This window comes from Sporothrix schenckii (assembly GCF_000961545.1).
Source record: "Sporothrix schenckii 1099-18 chromosome Unknown Cont47, whole genome shotgun sequence".
Classification (NCBI taxonomy): domain Eukaryota; kingdom Fungi; phylum Ascomycota; class Sordariomycetes; order Ophiostomatales; family Ophiostomataceae; genus Sporothrix; species Sporothrix schenckii.
The window spans coordinates 2,248,946-2,264,389 of record NW_015971148.1 but is presented as its reverse complement, the minus strand read 5'-3'; the positions used below and the strand labels follow the sequence as shown (position 1 = coordinate 2,264,389).

The 15,444-nt window shown below is 50.0% G+C and overlaps 3 protein-coding genes across 3 annotated transcripts; 1 reads left to right on the top strand and 2 right to left on the bottom strand.

Moving 5' to 3' along the window:
* Window positions 1–189: 189 nt before the first annotated feature.
* SPSK_03781 (uncharacterized protein) lies at window positions 190–474 on the bottom strand (the record flags this gene model as incomplete). Its single annotated transcript, XM_016730615.1, has 1 exon — window positions 190–474. The coding sequence occupies one exon, from the start codon at window positions 472–474 to the stop codon at window positions 190–192; it is 285 nt and encodes a 94-aa protein (XP_016585306.1).
* A 2,755-nt stretch (window positions 475–3,229) lies between these two features.
* SPSK_02914 (uncharacterized protein) lies at window positions 3,230–9,952 on the bottom strand (the record flags this gene model as incomplete). Its single annotated transcript, XM_016729762.1, has 4 exons — window positions 3,230–3,800; window positions 3,881–3,970; window positions 4,066–8,225; window positions 8,306–9,952. The coding sequence occupies 4 exons, from the start codon at window positions 9,950–9,952 to the stop codon at window positions 3,230–3,232; spliced, it is 6,468 nt and encodes a 2,155-aa protein (XP_016585305.1).
* Window positions 9,953–11,338: 1,386 nt separating this feature from the next.
* Window positions 11,339–14,123, top strand: SPSK_03034 (DNA-directed RNA polymerase; the record flags this gene model as incomplete). The annotated part of the gene is made up of 6 exons (XM_016729878.1): window positions 11,339–11,539; window positions 11,582–11,661; window positions 11,729–11,849; window positions 11,924–12,028; window positions 12,060–12,140; window positions 12,177–14,123. 6 exons carry the CDS (start codon window positions 11,339–11,341, stop codon window positions 14,121–14,123), a joined length of 2,535 nt encoding a protein of 844 aa, XP_016585304.1.
* Between the last annotated feature and the right edge of the window lie 1,321 nt (window positions 14,124–15,444).

Below are 15,444 nucleotides of genomic sequence, written 5' to 3'. Positions count from 1 at the left end.
CTCTCTCCCCGCGCGGGTCATGTCATATTGAGGGGATGGGGGGAAGAAAGGAAAAGAAAAGAAGGAAACCAGGAAAAAAGTAAATCGTAAAAGAAACAAATAAAAGCACTTTTCTTGTGTGCATTCAGTAAGAACACTTGATGGAAGACAAACGGAGACAACAAAGTGGAAAGGCCAGTGGATGTGAGTTTAGAGCGAGCCCAGTCTTTCCTCCAATCCACCCCAGTAGACAATTGGTCGGGGCTCAAGGAGGGAAAGCTCGCTTCCGAAGCTTTTACGCTCTTCCTCCATATTCACAATGGATGGTTGGCGAAAGATGACGCTGTTGATTGTGCTCAATGGGGAGCTGTCTGTCGACGAGCAAGAATCTCTGCTGCTACTGGTGGTAGAAGATGTAGACGTGCGGCGGAGCGAGATACGCAACTTCTGAGGAGACAAGCGAGCGGTCAAGGCATGAAATCGAGACGACTGCATTTTGGGTAGACTTGCGTAGACGTTGGAGCGCGTACGGCTTATACGGTTATGTTGTCGTATACTGTATGGAATCACGGGCCCGTATACGTTCGTGAGGGGGGGAGGAAAGAGCGAGAAGGAGACGAGGCAAAGCTCGACGGGAATAATTATGATCGGTAAATCGTGAGTGGATTGGTCAGGCACAGCCCAGTGGAATAAAAAAATAAATAGACTGATAGAAGCTCAGCGTGGCAGACATTCGATGGGTTATGAAAAGGGCGCGGAGAAAGGACGGGGTGCCGACAATGGGAAACAAAAACTATGAATTGAGGTTCAAACGAGAGGATAGCCCGCTGCTTTCCAGAAGAGATCGGGCAACGGACATATGTAGATGTGGCAGGAGGCCAGGTGTTGCGCAGTATCACAGACAGAGCCTGTGAAAGAGGCTTTTCGCTTTGCTTGCTCAATCAAAATGGCAGCCGATGCGATGGGAGGCGGGGCAATCCATGGGTTATGTACTGGCTGTGTCAAGACATTTGCCCCGTCCGAAGTACAGTAGATGTACTTCGTGTTACTCCGTACGGAGTATTGCGTCTCAATGGTGGTGCACATGCACTCGTAGCAGAACCCTGCATCGATTCAGGTCTCCCGCAGGGGGCCTTCAACGTGTGTTGAGTCGGTGGGGTCCGTCGCCGTGCACTGGACGCCTTCAGGCATGAAGGGAGGGAGGGGGGAGGGGGGAGGCCAAATGGGGGGATTAACACGACGGTTGGGATGACTGGATAGAGTGACGCAGGGATGAAGCCACAGTTTGCCGTCGACGCGTCCCGTCTACCGTGTTCTGGAGGATAAAAAGGGCTTTTTTTTTGAAGCTTTAACGGACTACTCCGTACGACGAAATGGGACATGCAGCGGGCGAGTATGTACTTTTCTTGCCAGGTGCATTCAATGGCGAGGAAGTCGCCAGTTGGACTTTGTACAGCCTGGCTGATAAAAATGGTTTTTCTCTTGAGCACGACAAGGTAAAAGCTGTATGACACGGATTTGTGAGCTCCAACACAAAACGAGGCCCCACAGCATAAATAGGCATTGTGATATGATGCTCCACGTCTTTGGCCCCTATTCCTCTGTGCAGCGTCCAGGCTCGTGTGCTAGAGGAGCCACACAGCAATATATAAATTCAGGGGTTGCCGATTAAAAATATTCAAAGAAAAAGCGTTTTTTTGGTGGCAGTGGTGAAACGGCAAAATTTATGGCAGAAATACTCGCAGAAGCAACGGCAAACCCGACTTTAGAGAAACGAGGGTTTGTGACGCCGTCCGTGCGCCGAAAGGAGAGTACCGAGTGACATGTTTCAGAGTTCGAGCTGCGTTTGAGCTTTGCCGGATGTACGTAGTAATGCTCCGCAGTAGTACGACGTAATATCCAAGGTCAAGTCCTCCGAGAGCTTAAAGGCGGCAGTGACAACTAGCCAGAAATGCACGACGTAGTAGGCGACGTTTTGCGACCCTTATTTCGACGGATGTCCTGATGCAACAAACATTTTCCGCAAGAACAGATTGGCATATGGCAGGATCGTCAAGGACAGCGAGGGCAGCAACGCCCTGCTGGGGAGGCAAAGCCGACAGGCGAGACGATTAGGGTAGGCGAGGAATGTGAAATCGGGCATGGGAATTAAGAGCGGGAAGTCGATAAGCATAAACAAAATTCCCAAGGTGAAATGTTGCCAGAGAGATTAGCGAGGGTGGTGAGGGCGGCGAGGGCGGCGAGAAGAATGAATACGAATTATAATAACGACGTAATATCTAGAGGCCGACTAAGTGGGTAGTCAGGGCACCGCGGCGGCTTGTTTCAAAAGGAGGCGACTTGATCAGGCTCGCACATTCCATTCCTGACTTGTAACACCAGGTGCTAAGCCGCCGATGGGGGTATTATCAACAACGCAGCGCAAAATGCTCGAATGAACTAGGGAGGTGGGCGAATCTAGCTAAGCTATTGTTTCTACGAATGTAGAGAGGGGTGGGTTGTAATCTGCATGCGTCCTTATGCTTTGTAATAACACGTCGTAATTACTGCGCAGTTCTCTCTGCAACCTTCCTCCCTTTGGCCAGACGTGAGAGGCGTATAATTATCTAAACCAAGCCGGCCGTGTCTTGCAACGGTGCATGACGTCCAGCTGTCTGCACTGAGTTAAGTACGGCGACGATAAATTTTTGTAAGTGCCACGTCGAATTGGCCAAGTTGATCCTCAGCCTGTCCCGTTGGAAGGGAGGACGATCAGACAAGGGAGGAAACTGTGCCTTGCGGTTCGGATTACATGACCATAAGAAAGAACGCGAGTAACAAATTCCTATTTGCTCTGCCCTAGTCGCCCCAGCATTCAACTGATATGCCGCGATGCGAACAACCAGGGGACAAGGAAAGCCATGATCGATCAAACCATAACACGAACATAGGGATTAGCCATGTTAATATTAGAAAGGACGCGGGTAGGACAGGAACAAAGAATGGAAAATAGGCAAACAGCTGTGCAACGCTTCGGCTTCACTGCCAACAACGGAACGCCCTCTCGCCCCAAGAATAAAAACGTCATGCTTGTCGTCGTTACCACGCTGAAGAACAACCCTGGTACAAGAACACTTAAAGTAGTAGTAGTGAAACAAACCAAAAAGAAAAAGAAAAGAAAAGAAAAAAGAAAAGAGAAGAAAGAAAAAAAAAAGGAAACAAAAGGTAGCTGGTACAAAAGGAAACACGAGGCCGATAAGATCCATGTGCTTTAAGTACCCCAGCCGCTTCGGCGTTGTGTAGCACTTCTCCGGATCGATTCGACCCACACCGAGTCATCGAGCATTTCCCTCACAAGGCCAGGGCTCACTCCGCTCACACCGCTCATACCGCTCGCACCACTCATGGCACTCACAGCGCTCCCACGCCTGCTACCATCGGCTTCAAATTGGGCACTAGGCTCCTGTAGCTCAAAGCTGAACGCACTGGAGTTGTAGTGATGCCTTTGTGGTTGCAGTCCTCCAGAACTCGTTGGTGAAGAGAGTCCACCAGTACGTGGAGCACTCAAGGGATGTGCATAGTTTGTGTCGTGAAGGCTGATATCTATGCTTGCACCTGACCAGGACCTATGGTGCTGTGCTGGCCCGGCTGCGTGATCGGCACTGAGAAACGTCGCTGCTGTTTGCAACGATGCCGCGCCGGTGCTGTGTCCGGCCCCCGCACCGGATGTCCGGTCGTCTTCGTCGTCAACAAGGATGTCGGGTATACCAAGCTGGGGCACGCCGGTCATGCGTGCAGACCGCTTTTGTTCCATGTGCCGTCTGAATTTTCTCGACCAATAGCTGTTTGCAAGTATGGGTTAGGGACACAGGACGGATGCACAGGGGGGGGGGGGGGGGGTTGGACGGAGCTAGATACTTACAGCGTGTTGAAAAATCCCAAGACAACCCTACGTCGTGCTTCCTCCTCAACCCGCTGGAGCCTCGCACGCCGGCGCAAGAATTCTTCAAGCCTAAATGAAAAGAAGAAGAAAACGCCCAGTTAGGAACCTGTTCAAATCCGGTAGAAAGTAAGACGTCCCTCTCCACGTGCTAAAACAAAACCTACCTCAGGCTCTTACTGTCGCTGATGATGTTGTAGTGAGCCAGGATCATCAGAACCGTCGTAAAGAAAATGCCCTTGTCTGGATCGGCAGACACCATGACTTCTTCGTAAAATATGTTAAACCGCCGCCGCCGCTCGCGAACCCGGTTTAGGTCGATTTGGTTGATACGGTCGTTGAGCTTTTGCAGGTTAACACCCGTGAGTGCAGTCTGGGATGCCAACGAAGCATGTCGGGCCTGAGGCGTCGTGTCATCGTTCCGTGCAAACTCAAGAATGCTTCGCACTGAGTCCTCGTGATCGTAAATACGCATTTCGAACACGCCAGACAGCTCTCCGAGGAGGCGAGGAAATGCTTCGCGGGAGATAAACCCCGTGCCGTTCGGGTCCACGCTGCGCCAAGCTTCTTTGAAACGCCGTATCTCGTCTCTGCTGATATCAGCGAGTCCACTGGACCGCTGGTAAACATACGAGAAACTTTCGTAGATAAGCGACACGAACAAATTGACAAAGATGTACATGCTGATGATGTTCCATGCAATGAACAGGACCCTTGCCCAGGCTGTGCTGCCACAGTCGCTGCCAAAAAAGGTCGGTGCCTCGACACACAGCGGTGGCTCGACACCCGCGAAATCTTCCATGATTTGGTTCCATCCCTCACCACAGCTCATTCGGAATAATAGAATCAACGCATTCGGAACAGTTCGCAGATTGATGTTATTTGTTTCTTGCGAGCTGAATCGGGTCAGACTGAAAGACTGTGTCATTGCAATAGCAAACACCAAAAAGAAAACCAACCAAGTGGCCAGAAGACTCCCAATCGTCGTCACACTGGCCGCTGCAGTCTTAAATAATTGGTCAAGCGCATCGTTTCGGGGAATGAGGAGCAAAACAATAGCCACAAGAAAGAACTTGTGCAATTGTATGAACGTGTCCTGGCCAGGTTCGGCAAGGAACAAAATGGATGTCGCAAATGCGCCGGCCACGGCACACATGGAGAACACATCCCAAGAACTTCTTCGAAAGCGGCTCCATCCGAGGCCGACAATGCGGATGGATATGTTTGCCATGTAGACGAGAGTGAAGACAAGGAAGACGTAGTCACGTGTGTTGGTCCACCAGTCCGGCTCTGACGAGTATTCCAAAATGAGGAGGATGAGGTGCAGCACCAGTACCATGGTGATGCCCACATACCATTTTCCGTGTTTTTCAATAGCACGTTTATGGCACCACTTCTTGAGTTTGTTTTTGGAATCATCGTAGGAGCTCTTCGACGGCGATATCTGTCGTAAAAGCTTGCGTAATTCGAGCCATGCTCTTTGATCCCCAGTGAGAAATGCAACACCAGTTTGCTCTGTATAGTTCCGCATAAAAACGGAGATGAATAACGTAAGCACAAAGATGGTCGCGAGCAGGTTGAAGGCAACGAAAAACAACGCATTGCCTTGGGCTGCTCCAAATCGGGGTTGATTGCCAACACCTGTGACAGACTGGGCTTGAAAGGACACATCGACCCAACCCTCTTGGCTGACTATCGTGAACAGAATAAGAATCGAGGATCCGAAATCATCGAAGCTGTAGTATGGGTTTTCTGCGACGCGAGGTGACAAAAGCTGCCAGTCGTTGCTGAAGGGTGTATTTAGATACTCGCCTGTGCAATCCTGAAGACGCAGCACCGACCCGCTCTGGTCGTTACATGAGACCATTTGCCCCCGAAAAAGATTGAGACCGTAGATGGCAAATGGGATGAGGAGAGAAATAGAGACAAATGCGGCGCTGAGAATTTTCCAACCGCCAACAATGATAAGCGAGTGAAACGTTTCTCGAGCGCTATCACTGACATTCAGCAAACGCAGTGCTCTGAGAGCCTTGAAGGCACCAACGGCTCGAGAAACGGCCCCATCATTGGCAAACAATGTCGCTACATTGATCCACAGTGTAATTAATACGACTGCATCAATGATACCCCAGGAACTGCGAAAGTACGCATTGGGTGTCCAAAAGAAGCCATCCGCGATAATTTTGACGACCGCCTCGACAGTGAACACTATGGCAAAAGCCATGTCGGTCCAGACAAACCAGTTTTTGAAGCTGAACGTATGGCCACCATCGAAATACTGCTTTTGGTACAAAGGAGTAGTGACACACGCAATGATGACCATGGCAACGATCGACGCGTAAATGAAAGCCGAGAAAGTGTACCAGGCGTACTTGTTCGGTTCCACTCCGTCAAACCGCTCGGAGCCTCTACCCGGACCAACTAGACGCTGGCAAAGACGCCGAAGTGGGTTTCTGGGTGTAAAAATGAACAGTGAATTGTTGTAGGTTGGATGGCGTCCTAGGTACTCGCGCTGAGCTTTACGCCGTGCCGATGTCGCGGATACAGCCTGTCGAGCCATTTGTCTCGGGTCTAAATTCTCATTCCGAACATCGAATCGAACATTAGAGTAAAAAGGATTCGGATCTTTGCTGGATGTCCATCGTGACACTTTCGCCCAAATTACCGGCAAAACTCCAGCCTTGGCCGTGCCGCTGAGAACATCTTGAACTTGAGAAGACGACTGATTTCCCGCAGTAGAATCCTGGAGCGGATCTAAAGCTTCGTTTAAGAATTCGCGAACAACAGCTTCTTTTAGGAGCATCTCCATCATACCAGGGCCGTAGTCGAGGGGGTCCTTTCGTTTTGCTCTCCGTCCTAAGGAGAACATTGCAGATAGCGAAAGGTTGCTGGCAGACGTCCCAAGCTCTCGCCTTTGAAGAAATGCCTTGACTTGTTCCAGTCGTTTTTGATCTTCGCTCACATCAAAATTTTCTTGGATGACGGCGATAAACATATTGATCAAAATGAAGTAGGATAAGATGAACCAGCCAATCAAAAAAATGGCACCAATCCATGCCGTGTCAAGGCGCTTCGTGAACCCCGTAACAGTGTAAAGGACCGCCGTCCAATTTTCACTTGACAAGATTTGATACATTCCCAAGAAAGAGTTGAATATGGAGGCGAAGGTAATCCTTATGTCGTTACCGCTAGAGTCTTGCGGTGTTATTTCGCCTCGAAAGAGTTGGACGGCGAAAATCGAGACGAGGAACGTGATTAAAAAGACAAACAGCATTAGATTTCCAATACCGGTAGCGTTTCCGAGGACCAATTTTATCAGTGTTCGTGTCATTGGGATGGCAAGAACCACTCGGTAAGCCCTGAGGATTTGAAAAACAGTCAGCCATGCATAGACTTGACCTGAGTTGCGAATCGGTGGTATCAAAATGACAGATGTAATAACAGCAAGCCCAAGATCAAAAAGATTCTGTATGCTGTGATGAAACCGCCTCCAATCCGATGAAAATCGAATGACTATTTCGATATCAAGCAGGACAGTCACGACGACTTCGCAGGTGTTGATAAAGCCGATCCTGCCCTCGTGCGAAGCACTGCGAAAAGCTTGAACGAATAAATCGAAGGCAATGGCGAGGATCCAAAACCAAGTGATCTTCTGATAGATACGTCGGAGCATGGTAGCTCTACGAAGTCCGCTGTCTGGGCGTGACGCCAAGAAATCATTCTCATCCGCAGTGAACGCGCTTCCTTTGCTTTCTTCTCGGATGACTTGGAATGACGAGGTGATGACTGCGATAAGCAAATTGGTCATCCACAGCATCATGATCATAATACCAGCAGCAAAAAAAAGGGCAGCGACAAGGTAGTCAGAGTTTGTCGTGTAATACATAAGATCGCTGAAAGTATTTGCGCTCATAATGACAAAAACGAGCTCCAGAGAATGGAGAATGTCGTCAAAGTTGACTGTGGCGTTGTAGGGACTTTCTTGTTGGAGGCAGATCGAGCCCCTAGGACAAACAAAGCCTTTTCCGTTGCGAGTTCCATTAACGAGCGAGCTCAGGTTCCCAGCCTCGGTCATCATGACCCACGGAAGCGTGGTTGGATTGGGATTGGAATCATTTTTCAGGTGTCCACCACAAAATCCAAACTCGTTTGTGTAAGCCGCAGTCAAATTATCGGGTTGTGAGGGATCCAGCCAAACGCATTGGCGGCTGAGACTGGACTTGAAGCTCTGCACACCAATGATAGCGAACAGAAGCCAGAAGAATACGATCAAAAAGGAGACCCTGACAAGTAGCGGGGCCGCTTTTTTCAAGCTCCTTAAAATGATCTAGTTCATTATAAACATGTTAGTCAATGAAAACCAGACATCGAAGCCGCGACAAGATATTTGAGAGTGAAAATACTGACAGCGTTTCCTTTGGTGATGCCCAAAAGTCGAACGATGCGAAGGCAGCTTAGCATACGAAAGACGTATAGATGGTACTGGTACTCTATACCAGTGATGCTGAGTACAAATGAAACCCAGAATGACACGACAGCAACGAAATCTAAGCGACTGAAGCTGTGCCTCAGAAAAGCACGCCGGGCCAGTTGCATCCGCTGCTGTTCTTCGTACGTCTCCGGCAGGGGTTGGCCTTGCATCAGTGTAAAGGACCGAGCGAAAGAAGAAGGTCCGTAAGTTTCCACGGGGGGCCGTTTCACTGACCGCTGTCGTTGGGGCTGGAAAAATGATCGGTATTGGTCGGTCACGGCGGCGCGGACGCCTTGGCGCATGCCTCGTTTTCTGTCTATGGTACTATATTCGGCAGCGTTAAAAACAAAGCCGGATACAATTATCCGAGCTATGATCTCAAGCGTGAAGACAACGAATAGGCCGAGCTTAGCCCAGTCGTATGGGGTTTTCCCCCAACGTTCAGGACGTCCATTTCCTTGAGACCAGACATCTGGGGCGGCTTCGACTGCAAGAAGAACCGCTTGCAAGACAATCAAGACTAAGATGAATGACTCGACCCAAGGAAGCATAAGAAGGTCGCAAAGCCATAATCGGAATGTGTTGTCTGCAGAAAAAATACCGAGAGACTTGCCTCTCAACGGATTCGGCATCGGGGCCCTGTAATGAGAGAGCGGGGGAGGCTGAGAGACGGCGAACTCGGATTCACCTTTTTTCTCAAGTGGAGTGCCAAAAACTTGTGGCTGATACGACGTATCGACAAGTACGGGAGATGATAAATGGTGGGTGCTTTGGGCATCTCTGCTAGGTGAACGAGACCGGTCGCGAAGGGCCTGTTGCTCAAGGGCCTCACCACCTCCACTGATGTCTACGACGCGCTGCGACATGGCCCTCACAATGGATGCTGTTTTTTGAAGTGCACCTGTTGTGGATGTAGATCTTGGCCGCCGAGTGGTATTGTCAGGTGTGAGAGAATTACCATAGCTGCGTTGCCGGCCGCCTGTGTCGTAGCCCGGTTCCAGATCATACCCGAGCATCCTTGAATCGCGGGTTTCTTCTTGGCCACCATCTGAACTGGCAACAGTCTGGAAACTATTGTGCGACTGGATGCCATCGGGTGGTACGCCAGAGGACCCAGATATTGGCTCTGCACTTGCTGTCAAAGGAACACGGTCGGAGTCGCTGCTGGGGTCAAAATGGCTGTGATCGTCGTAATAAGCAGTAGAGATTGCGGCAAACGCGTCAGCAGAAGGAGGCTCAAAGTCTCGATCAACTGAGATTGGGCCAGTTTGAAATATGTTTGGCGGAAGAGCAAATTGGAGAGCCGCAGGATCGATAGGAGACTCTGGGCTCGCTAGCTCATTGCCACGTTGCGAAGCGCCATGTGGAAGGGACTGGTGGGTAGAGAGACCTGTGTCTGCCCAGTATGTGGTGATATCGGGAAGGTGTGTCGATGTTGGGACGGTTGGTTGAACAGAGGGGCGCTGCTCATATGGCTCATATGGAGTTTGCGGGTTGGCAGAGTATGTGTCGGCAGGCGGGAGCTCTGTATCGCTCGAAACAAACGCATAGCCATCATCAAATTCACCCGGACGGCGAGCCATTTTGCACGTTTGGACGTGGGATTATAAAAGAGGTGGTGAAATCGGTGCGCCCTTAGAACAGTCCCTTGGCGGAGACACGGAAATGTCTGTTAAGCAGCGTGGTTCATGGTGACACCCGTGCGTGATATCGGACACGATGCCGCCAGCGACAGCGCCGTGTTCGGAAATCGGATATCTAACGGTGCGAAAGCTGTCTGGTCATGGGCACGGTCGTGTAGTTGGCAGGAAGAGTGAGAGACGTGAGCAGGTACGAGAGGACGTCGAGATAGATCGTTTACCGGTGTACCCAACAGGAGAAGCTCGTCCAGCGATGCAACAAGGGCCAGGTGTGAAGGGAAACAGGGCCTTCGAGGCAATCAAGTGCCATAAAAAAGGTCGTCACGACTCTTGTATTGTTATCTTCGTAACGGAAAGAAAAGGAAGGCAAAGTGACGAGGGAAGGGCAAGATCAAGGAGACAGTATGACTGGGTCCAAACAGATGGAATTTCGTTACAATGGCAAGAGCAGTCTGCCGCCGTAATGCAGCGCGTTGAAGCCAATGTTGGAGGCTGAGGGAAAGTGAAACACAGGCTCCCGGACTCGCTGCCGCAGACAAGCAACTTCAGAGCAGCGTTCACAGTAAATCCACACAGTGTTCCATTATCATCTCCTGCAGGATTCTCGAAGAAATGAGACAGTGCATTTTCATACAAACACTGTAAATATACACAAGTCATTCAGGGGCTGTTTGAAGTACCTTCATCCCTGGAAACCCTTGCTTCTACGAGCATGCAAGCATGCAGATTTAATGGTACAACCAACGTATTATGGGGTATTTTCTGCCCATGTACGACTCTGTAGGCAACTTCGCATCAGATCGTAAAAATAGATTTCAGCCGAATCGGACCCACCTAGTAGGTAGAGAGTATGTAGCATAATGGACGACACGTACGTCGTACGACATGACACCTAATCTTATCCAATTGCATATCACGTGGAGATAAGGTGCGCCAAGAAGTTATTTCTAGATTGGCTTACTTAAACGGCTGAGCGCGTCTAGGTCGCGATTTTAACAATAGTCATGGTTTAAACGCAATATCTCGTATAGACTTTAAGAAGTAGCCCCCCATCCGGGATCTTACAGACGCTGCGACTCGAACCGAACTATCTGTACGGCCTTTTTGTTTCCCATTCGTACCATCCTGATGGCCCAAATATCGGTTGTGCCCTGTTATCGTTCGTGATCTGACTGTAACAACATTCGTTCTTCTTAGGGTTACTTTTTCAACAACAACACGGCCTTTATGCAACAACGACTCGCCTCACAAAAGCGCACACCTGCTAAGCACGAACAAATTTAGTCGACATAACCCTTTAAGGCGCGGAGCTGCGATCGAATATTTTCGATGGATTCCCTCCGGAAGCGCCGACATGACGATGGGGCGGACCTTCACCCTCCCGAAGTTCTATCGACGCTTGTCCGCCTTCGTAACATGTGGCAATTTGCCAGTCTCTGCCAGTGGTTTTATATCTTTGGCGGCGTGGTCAAGCTGGACAATCTAGACATAGATGTTCGTTCTCTGAACCCTGCTCAGTCTATGGCTCGAGTCTCACTGACAACGTGAATCACTTAGGACCTGGAAGTGCAGTGCTTAAGCCCACACTCGACGGTACTGCAAGATATTGGACTTGCTCTCCTCAAATATCTTTCGTCTCATCGTGGCTTGACGTACGACCTAGCTCAATTCTCTCAATGTATCCTCATTCGCTATGGGCGATTGCTAATAGAATTGTAGTGCTGAGCTCTTCGACGAATACACCAGGCGCCAGTTTGCAACAAAGGCTCCCGAGCTGCCAAATCCCTTCGGCAACGACGAAGTTCCTGCGAGATTTGCAAGTTTTAGCATCTTTCAAAAGGTACCTTCTTACTTATCCAATGTTCTATTGTTTTTGTCAGCAGAAACGCCCCTAATATGCGTATTTTACAATAGATTCGAATACTTCACCAAATGACATCTTTCGTCATGATCAATGCAGAAAAGCTTCGCGAAAAGATGGCAGAACAAAAGGATGCCGACCAAGACCAGACAACTTGGGTAAGTTGTGAGATTGTAAAGGCACTGTCAGTTCGACATGAAGCCCGGAGGTGGAAAAGAGATTGCGCGAACTCGCACGCACGCTCAATTTGGGGCAAAGTTCTCCTCGTCCGTTAGCGTTTTATGCTAACGCATCAACTTTTGCCAGCGCATCGAGCCTTTCGGATGGGATAGAGACGACCGCGCCTACTTTGTTCTTGACGACAACCGCGTTTATCGTTTGACGGAGGCGCCCCCCGCACCTCCCAAACCAAAAAAGAACACCAAGAAGGCCAGGGCACTGGAAAGGCGCAGGGAGAAGCGGCGCCGCGTCTCTTCTACAACCCTTGGCAACGCAGCTGAGGTCGATGAAGACCGTACTGTCCCACGAGATGATCAAGAAACACACGCAACGAACGATGATATTGAAGGGGACATCAATGATGGCCTAGGTGGGATGACATGGGAGTGCGTCGCTGTGTCTTTGGACGAGCTGCGCTCACTACTGGCCTCGATCTCCAGCAAGAAGGATCCTAATGAGCGGGTTTTGCACGAAAAACTTGTCGAGCACCTCCTCCCTATTCTTGAGCAGCAAGAGGAAAGAAGGAAGAAGCGAGAGAAGGAGCACGAAAAGGCATTGCTGAACCTAGCAAAGATGGCCAATGCAAAGAGGTCAAGTCGAATTGCTGGCCGACAGGAGCAGCAAAAGCAGGAGGAGATGCTACGGGAGGAAGAACAGAAGCGACGCTTTGAGATAGAGGCGTTACGAAAACAAGAGCAAAGACAACGCAAGGCCGAAAAAGAGCGCGAGGCTCGTCTCCTATCGCGGGAGAACCGCCTTAACGAACGCGAAAATCGACGAGCGCGGCACAAATACGAATTAGCACAGCTTTCCGAGGATGGCAGGTCTGTCGACAATGCCGTAGGTCGGATATCTGAACGCAGACGGCAGGCGGAAATTGAGAAAAACAAAGAAGCGCTTAGGGACCTGGGCGATGAGTTGGAAGATGAATGGACGTTTGACTGCATTTGCGGCCTTCATGGCAAGATTGACGACGGCCAGCACAGCGTGTCCTGCGAAAAATGCAGCATTTGGCAACACAGCAGGTGCTTGGGTATTGACGAGAAAGAGGCTGAGAAAGATGATTTTCATTTTGTCTGCGATCCCTGCAAACGCAGTGCGGCCACTGTGGCGGACGGCCAGCCATTCGCCCGACCCGTTATAAGAATCAAGATCAACGCACCTGTCCCTGAGAAGCCAACCCAGCCCACCGCTCGAGCTACTGACTACCGGGTGCCTGTTGCGACACAGTCAGTACTACCAAATCCGGTGGTGCCGACCCCGGCGTCGACTCTTGGCAGCGAACTGGATAACGATGATGCCGACTTTGATGCCTATCCTCAAGAAGTTGCGCGTGCTCCTGTTCTTGCCCTCCCAGAGGCGGGCAATGGCATCGGCACGGTTCCGGGGAAGGTAGACGGTGTAACAACTCTGCCAAGATGGAGTCCCAACGGCCATTCCAGCGTGGAGTCTGGTTCCAACCCGATGCCGTGGCCAACACGAAACGAACATACAAATCCTTTTGCAGCGCCCCATCCCGGTCTCTCTCAGCCAGACCAGTCTCCGCGCAAGTCACATGCATATGGGACAATCTATGAGCAGCCTGTTCCTCCCCCTGTGCTTCCACACAGCCTACAATCACAACCGATGATAAATCTGGACCCACTCACGCCCACAGCCGCTACATCCACATGTAGAGCGCAACCGTTACCCGCTCAACTGCCTCCAACCGCCCTTGCAACCCCGCGGCTGCAACATCGACAAGAAGAGGGCCTTGTAGCTGAACCTTTAATGCAGTCTTCACCATCACTTTTACCATCGAGTGGCGGTATGTCACCAACCAAGCACTCCCGAGCAGCTTCGAGCGACCAGACTGCTGTACTCCCACGCGGTAGCCCAGTCTCAATCTCCATACCGCCGTCAGCGGCTTTGTCTCCTTCCACGCCTCAACAAATCCTTGTGCCGCCTGTCAAACCCGAGGGTCTGGCACATCGGCAATCGTTTTCAAACATTGCTACTGATCAAGCCTCACAACCACGTGCAAATTTAAGCTAGGATATTGCTCTTCTGCAGGCTGCCGGTGTGGACGTGCGTACGTTCCCAACATGTTTATGGTGTGCGAGTAATGGAAAGGCCAGCTCTCCTTAGGGGGCCCCTGGGCTCGTAATAGCTGGAAAAAATGAACGATCAAGAGGCTGGGTGAAATATTAAAACAGTCCATTCAGCGAGAGCCTAACTTCTGCCGAAATTTTGTCATCCTAGCCGTGGCTCAACTGGATGCAAATAAGGCGGAAAGCCACTAAGACGCAGGTTTCAGGTGTTGGGAAGGAGGGCCCAATTGAGATGAATATGTTTCACAGGGCGTTTCTTACGCCGAGCTGGCAAATATTAAGACTGTCAAGCAGCTGATTATGCTCGCAGCTTTTCGGGAACATGATGCGCATCTTACGAAGGACACGAAAGATAATAGAGCAACAAGAAACACATTTATACCCTTATCTTCGCCATTGTGCTCCATTTATATTCCAGGAGGTAAATCTTATCGGTTTATTCTGATCTTAGGTTTCTCTTCCATTGTTGGTGGCGGTGGGCTCGTCGTATCTATTCGCTCTCACGTGAGTGTCTGCGGGAGCAAATTTTTGCGATGTTCGTCGTTTCCCCTCGTATGTGATATGGGACACCTACTCCGAAAGCACCTGGCATTGCAGGCACGATTTACACAGGCTGCCACTTCGCCTGACATTCTCGTTGCACTGCTTTTTGGAGTCAGAAAAACCAAGGCACTTGACAGCATGTATAAGTATGTGGCTGCATCTGTGGCAGCGACGATTGCGTTGCTTTAGTCGGCGAAGCTCGTAGAAAGACATCGGGTCATCCATATCGGACCTGTGTGAATGTGCCCCGTGGTCGTCAAGCATAGGTCGGCCAAAATGAAGGATTTAGAACACATGGTGTACGCAGAGTGTTCCGGCTGCAGCTAGTTCACATTCCACATTAATTTTGTTATGATACTGCAAATATAGTGTGGTTAGTCGATATAGTATATTTTCAAAGGCTGATTTCGTATTTCCACACACTTGTCGGGAGAAGTTGCCCTGAGAATCTGGCTCAGAAATCAATTTGCGGTGATTTCCTCTTAAGTATCCATCCAGAGTGTCCCTCAACGCCGCTGCAGACAGCTTGTCAAATGAGTTTATTTTTGTGTTTGGTTTGTAGTTTATTTTTTATTTTTATTTCTTTATTTTTTGGACACCTGAAGAGGAGAGTTGGGTGTGACATTCGTAAGGGACAACGATCGACCGCCCAGAGAAGACGCCAGAAACATTAACATGCCACGCCACGCCACGCAGGAACAAAGAACAGAAAATCCGGAAAT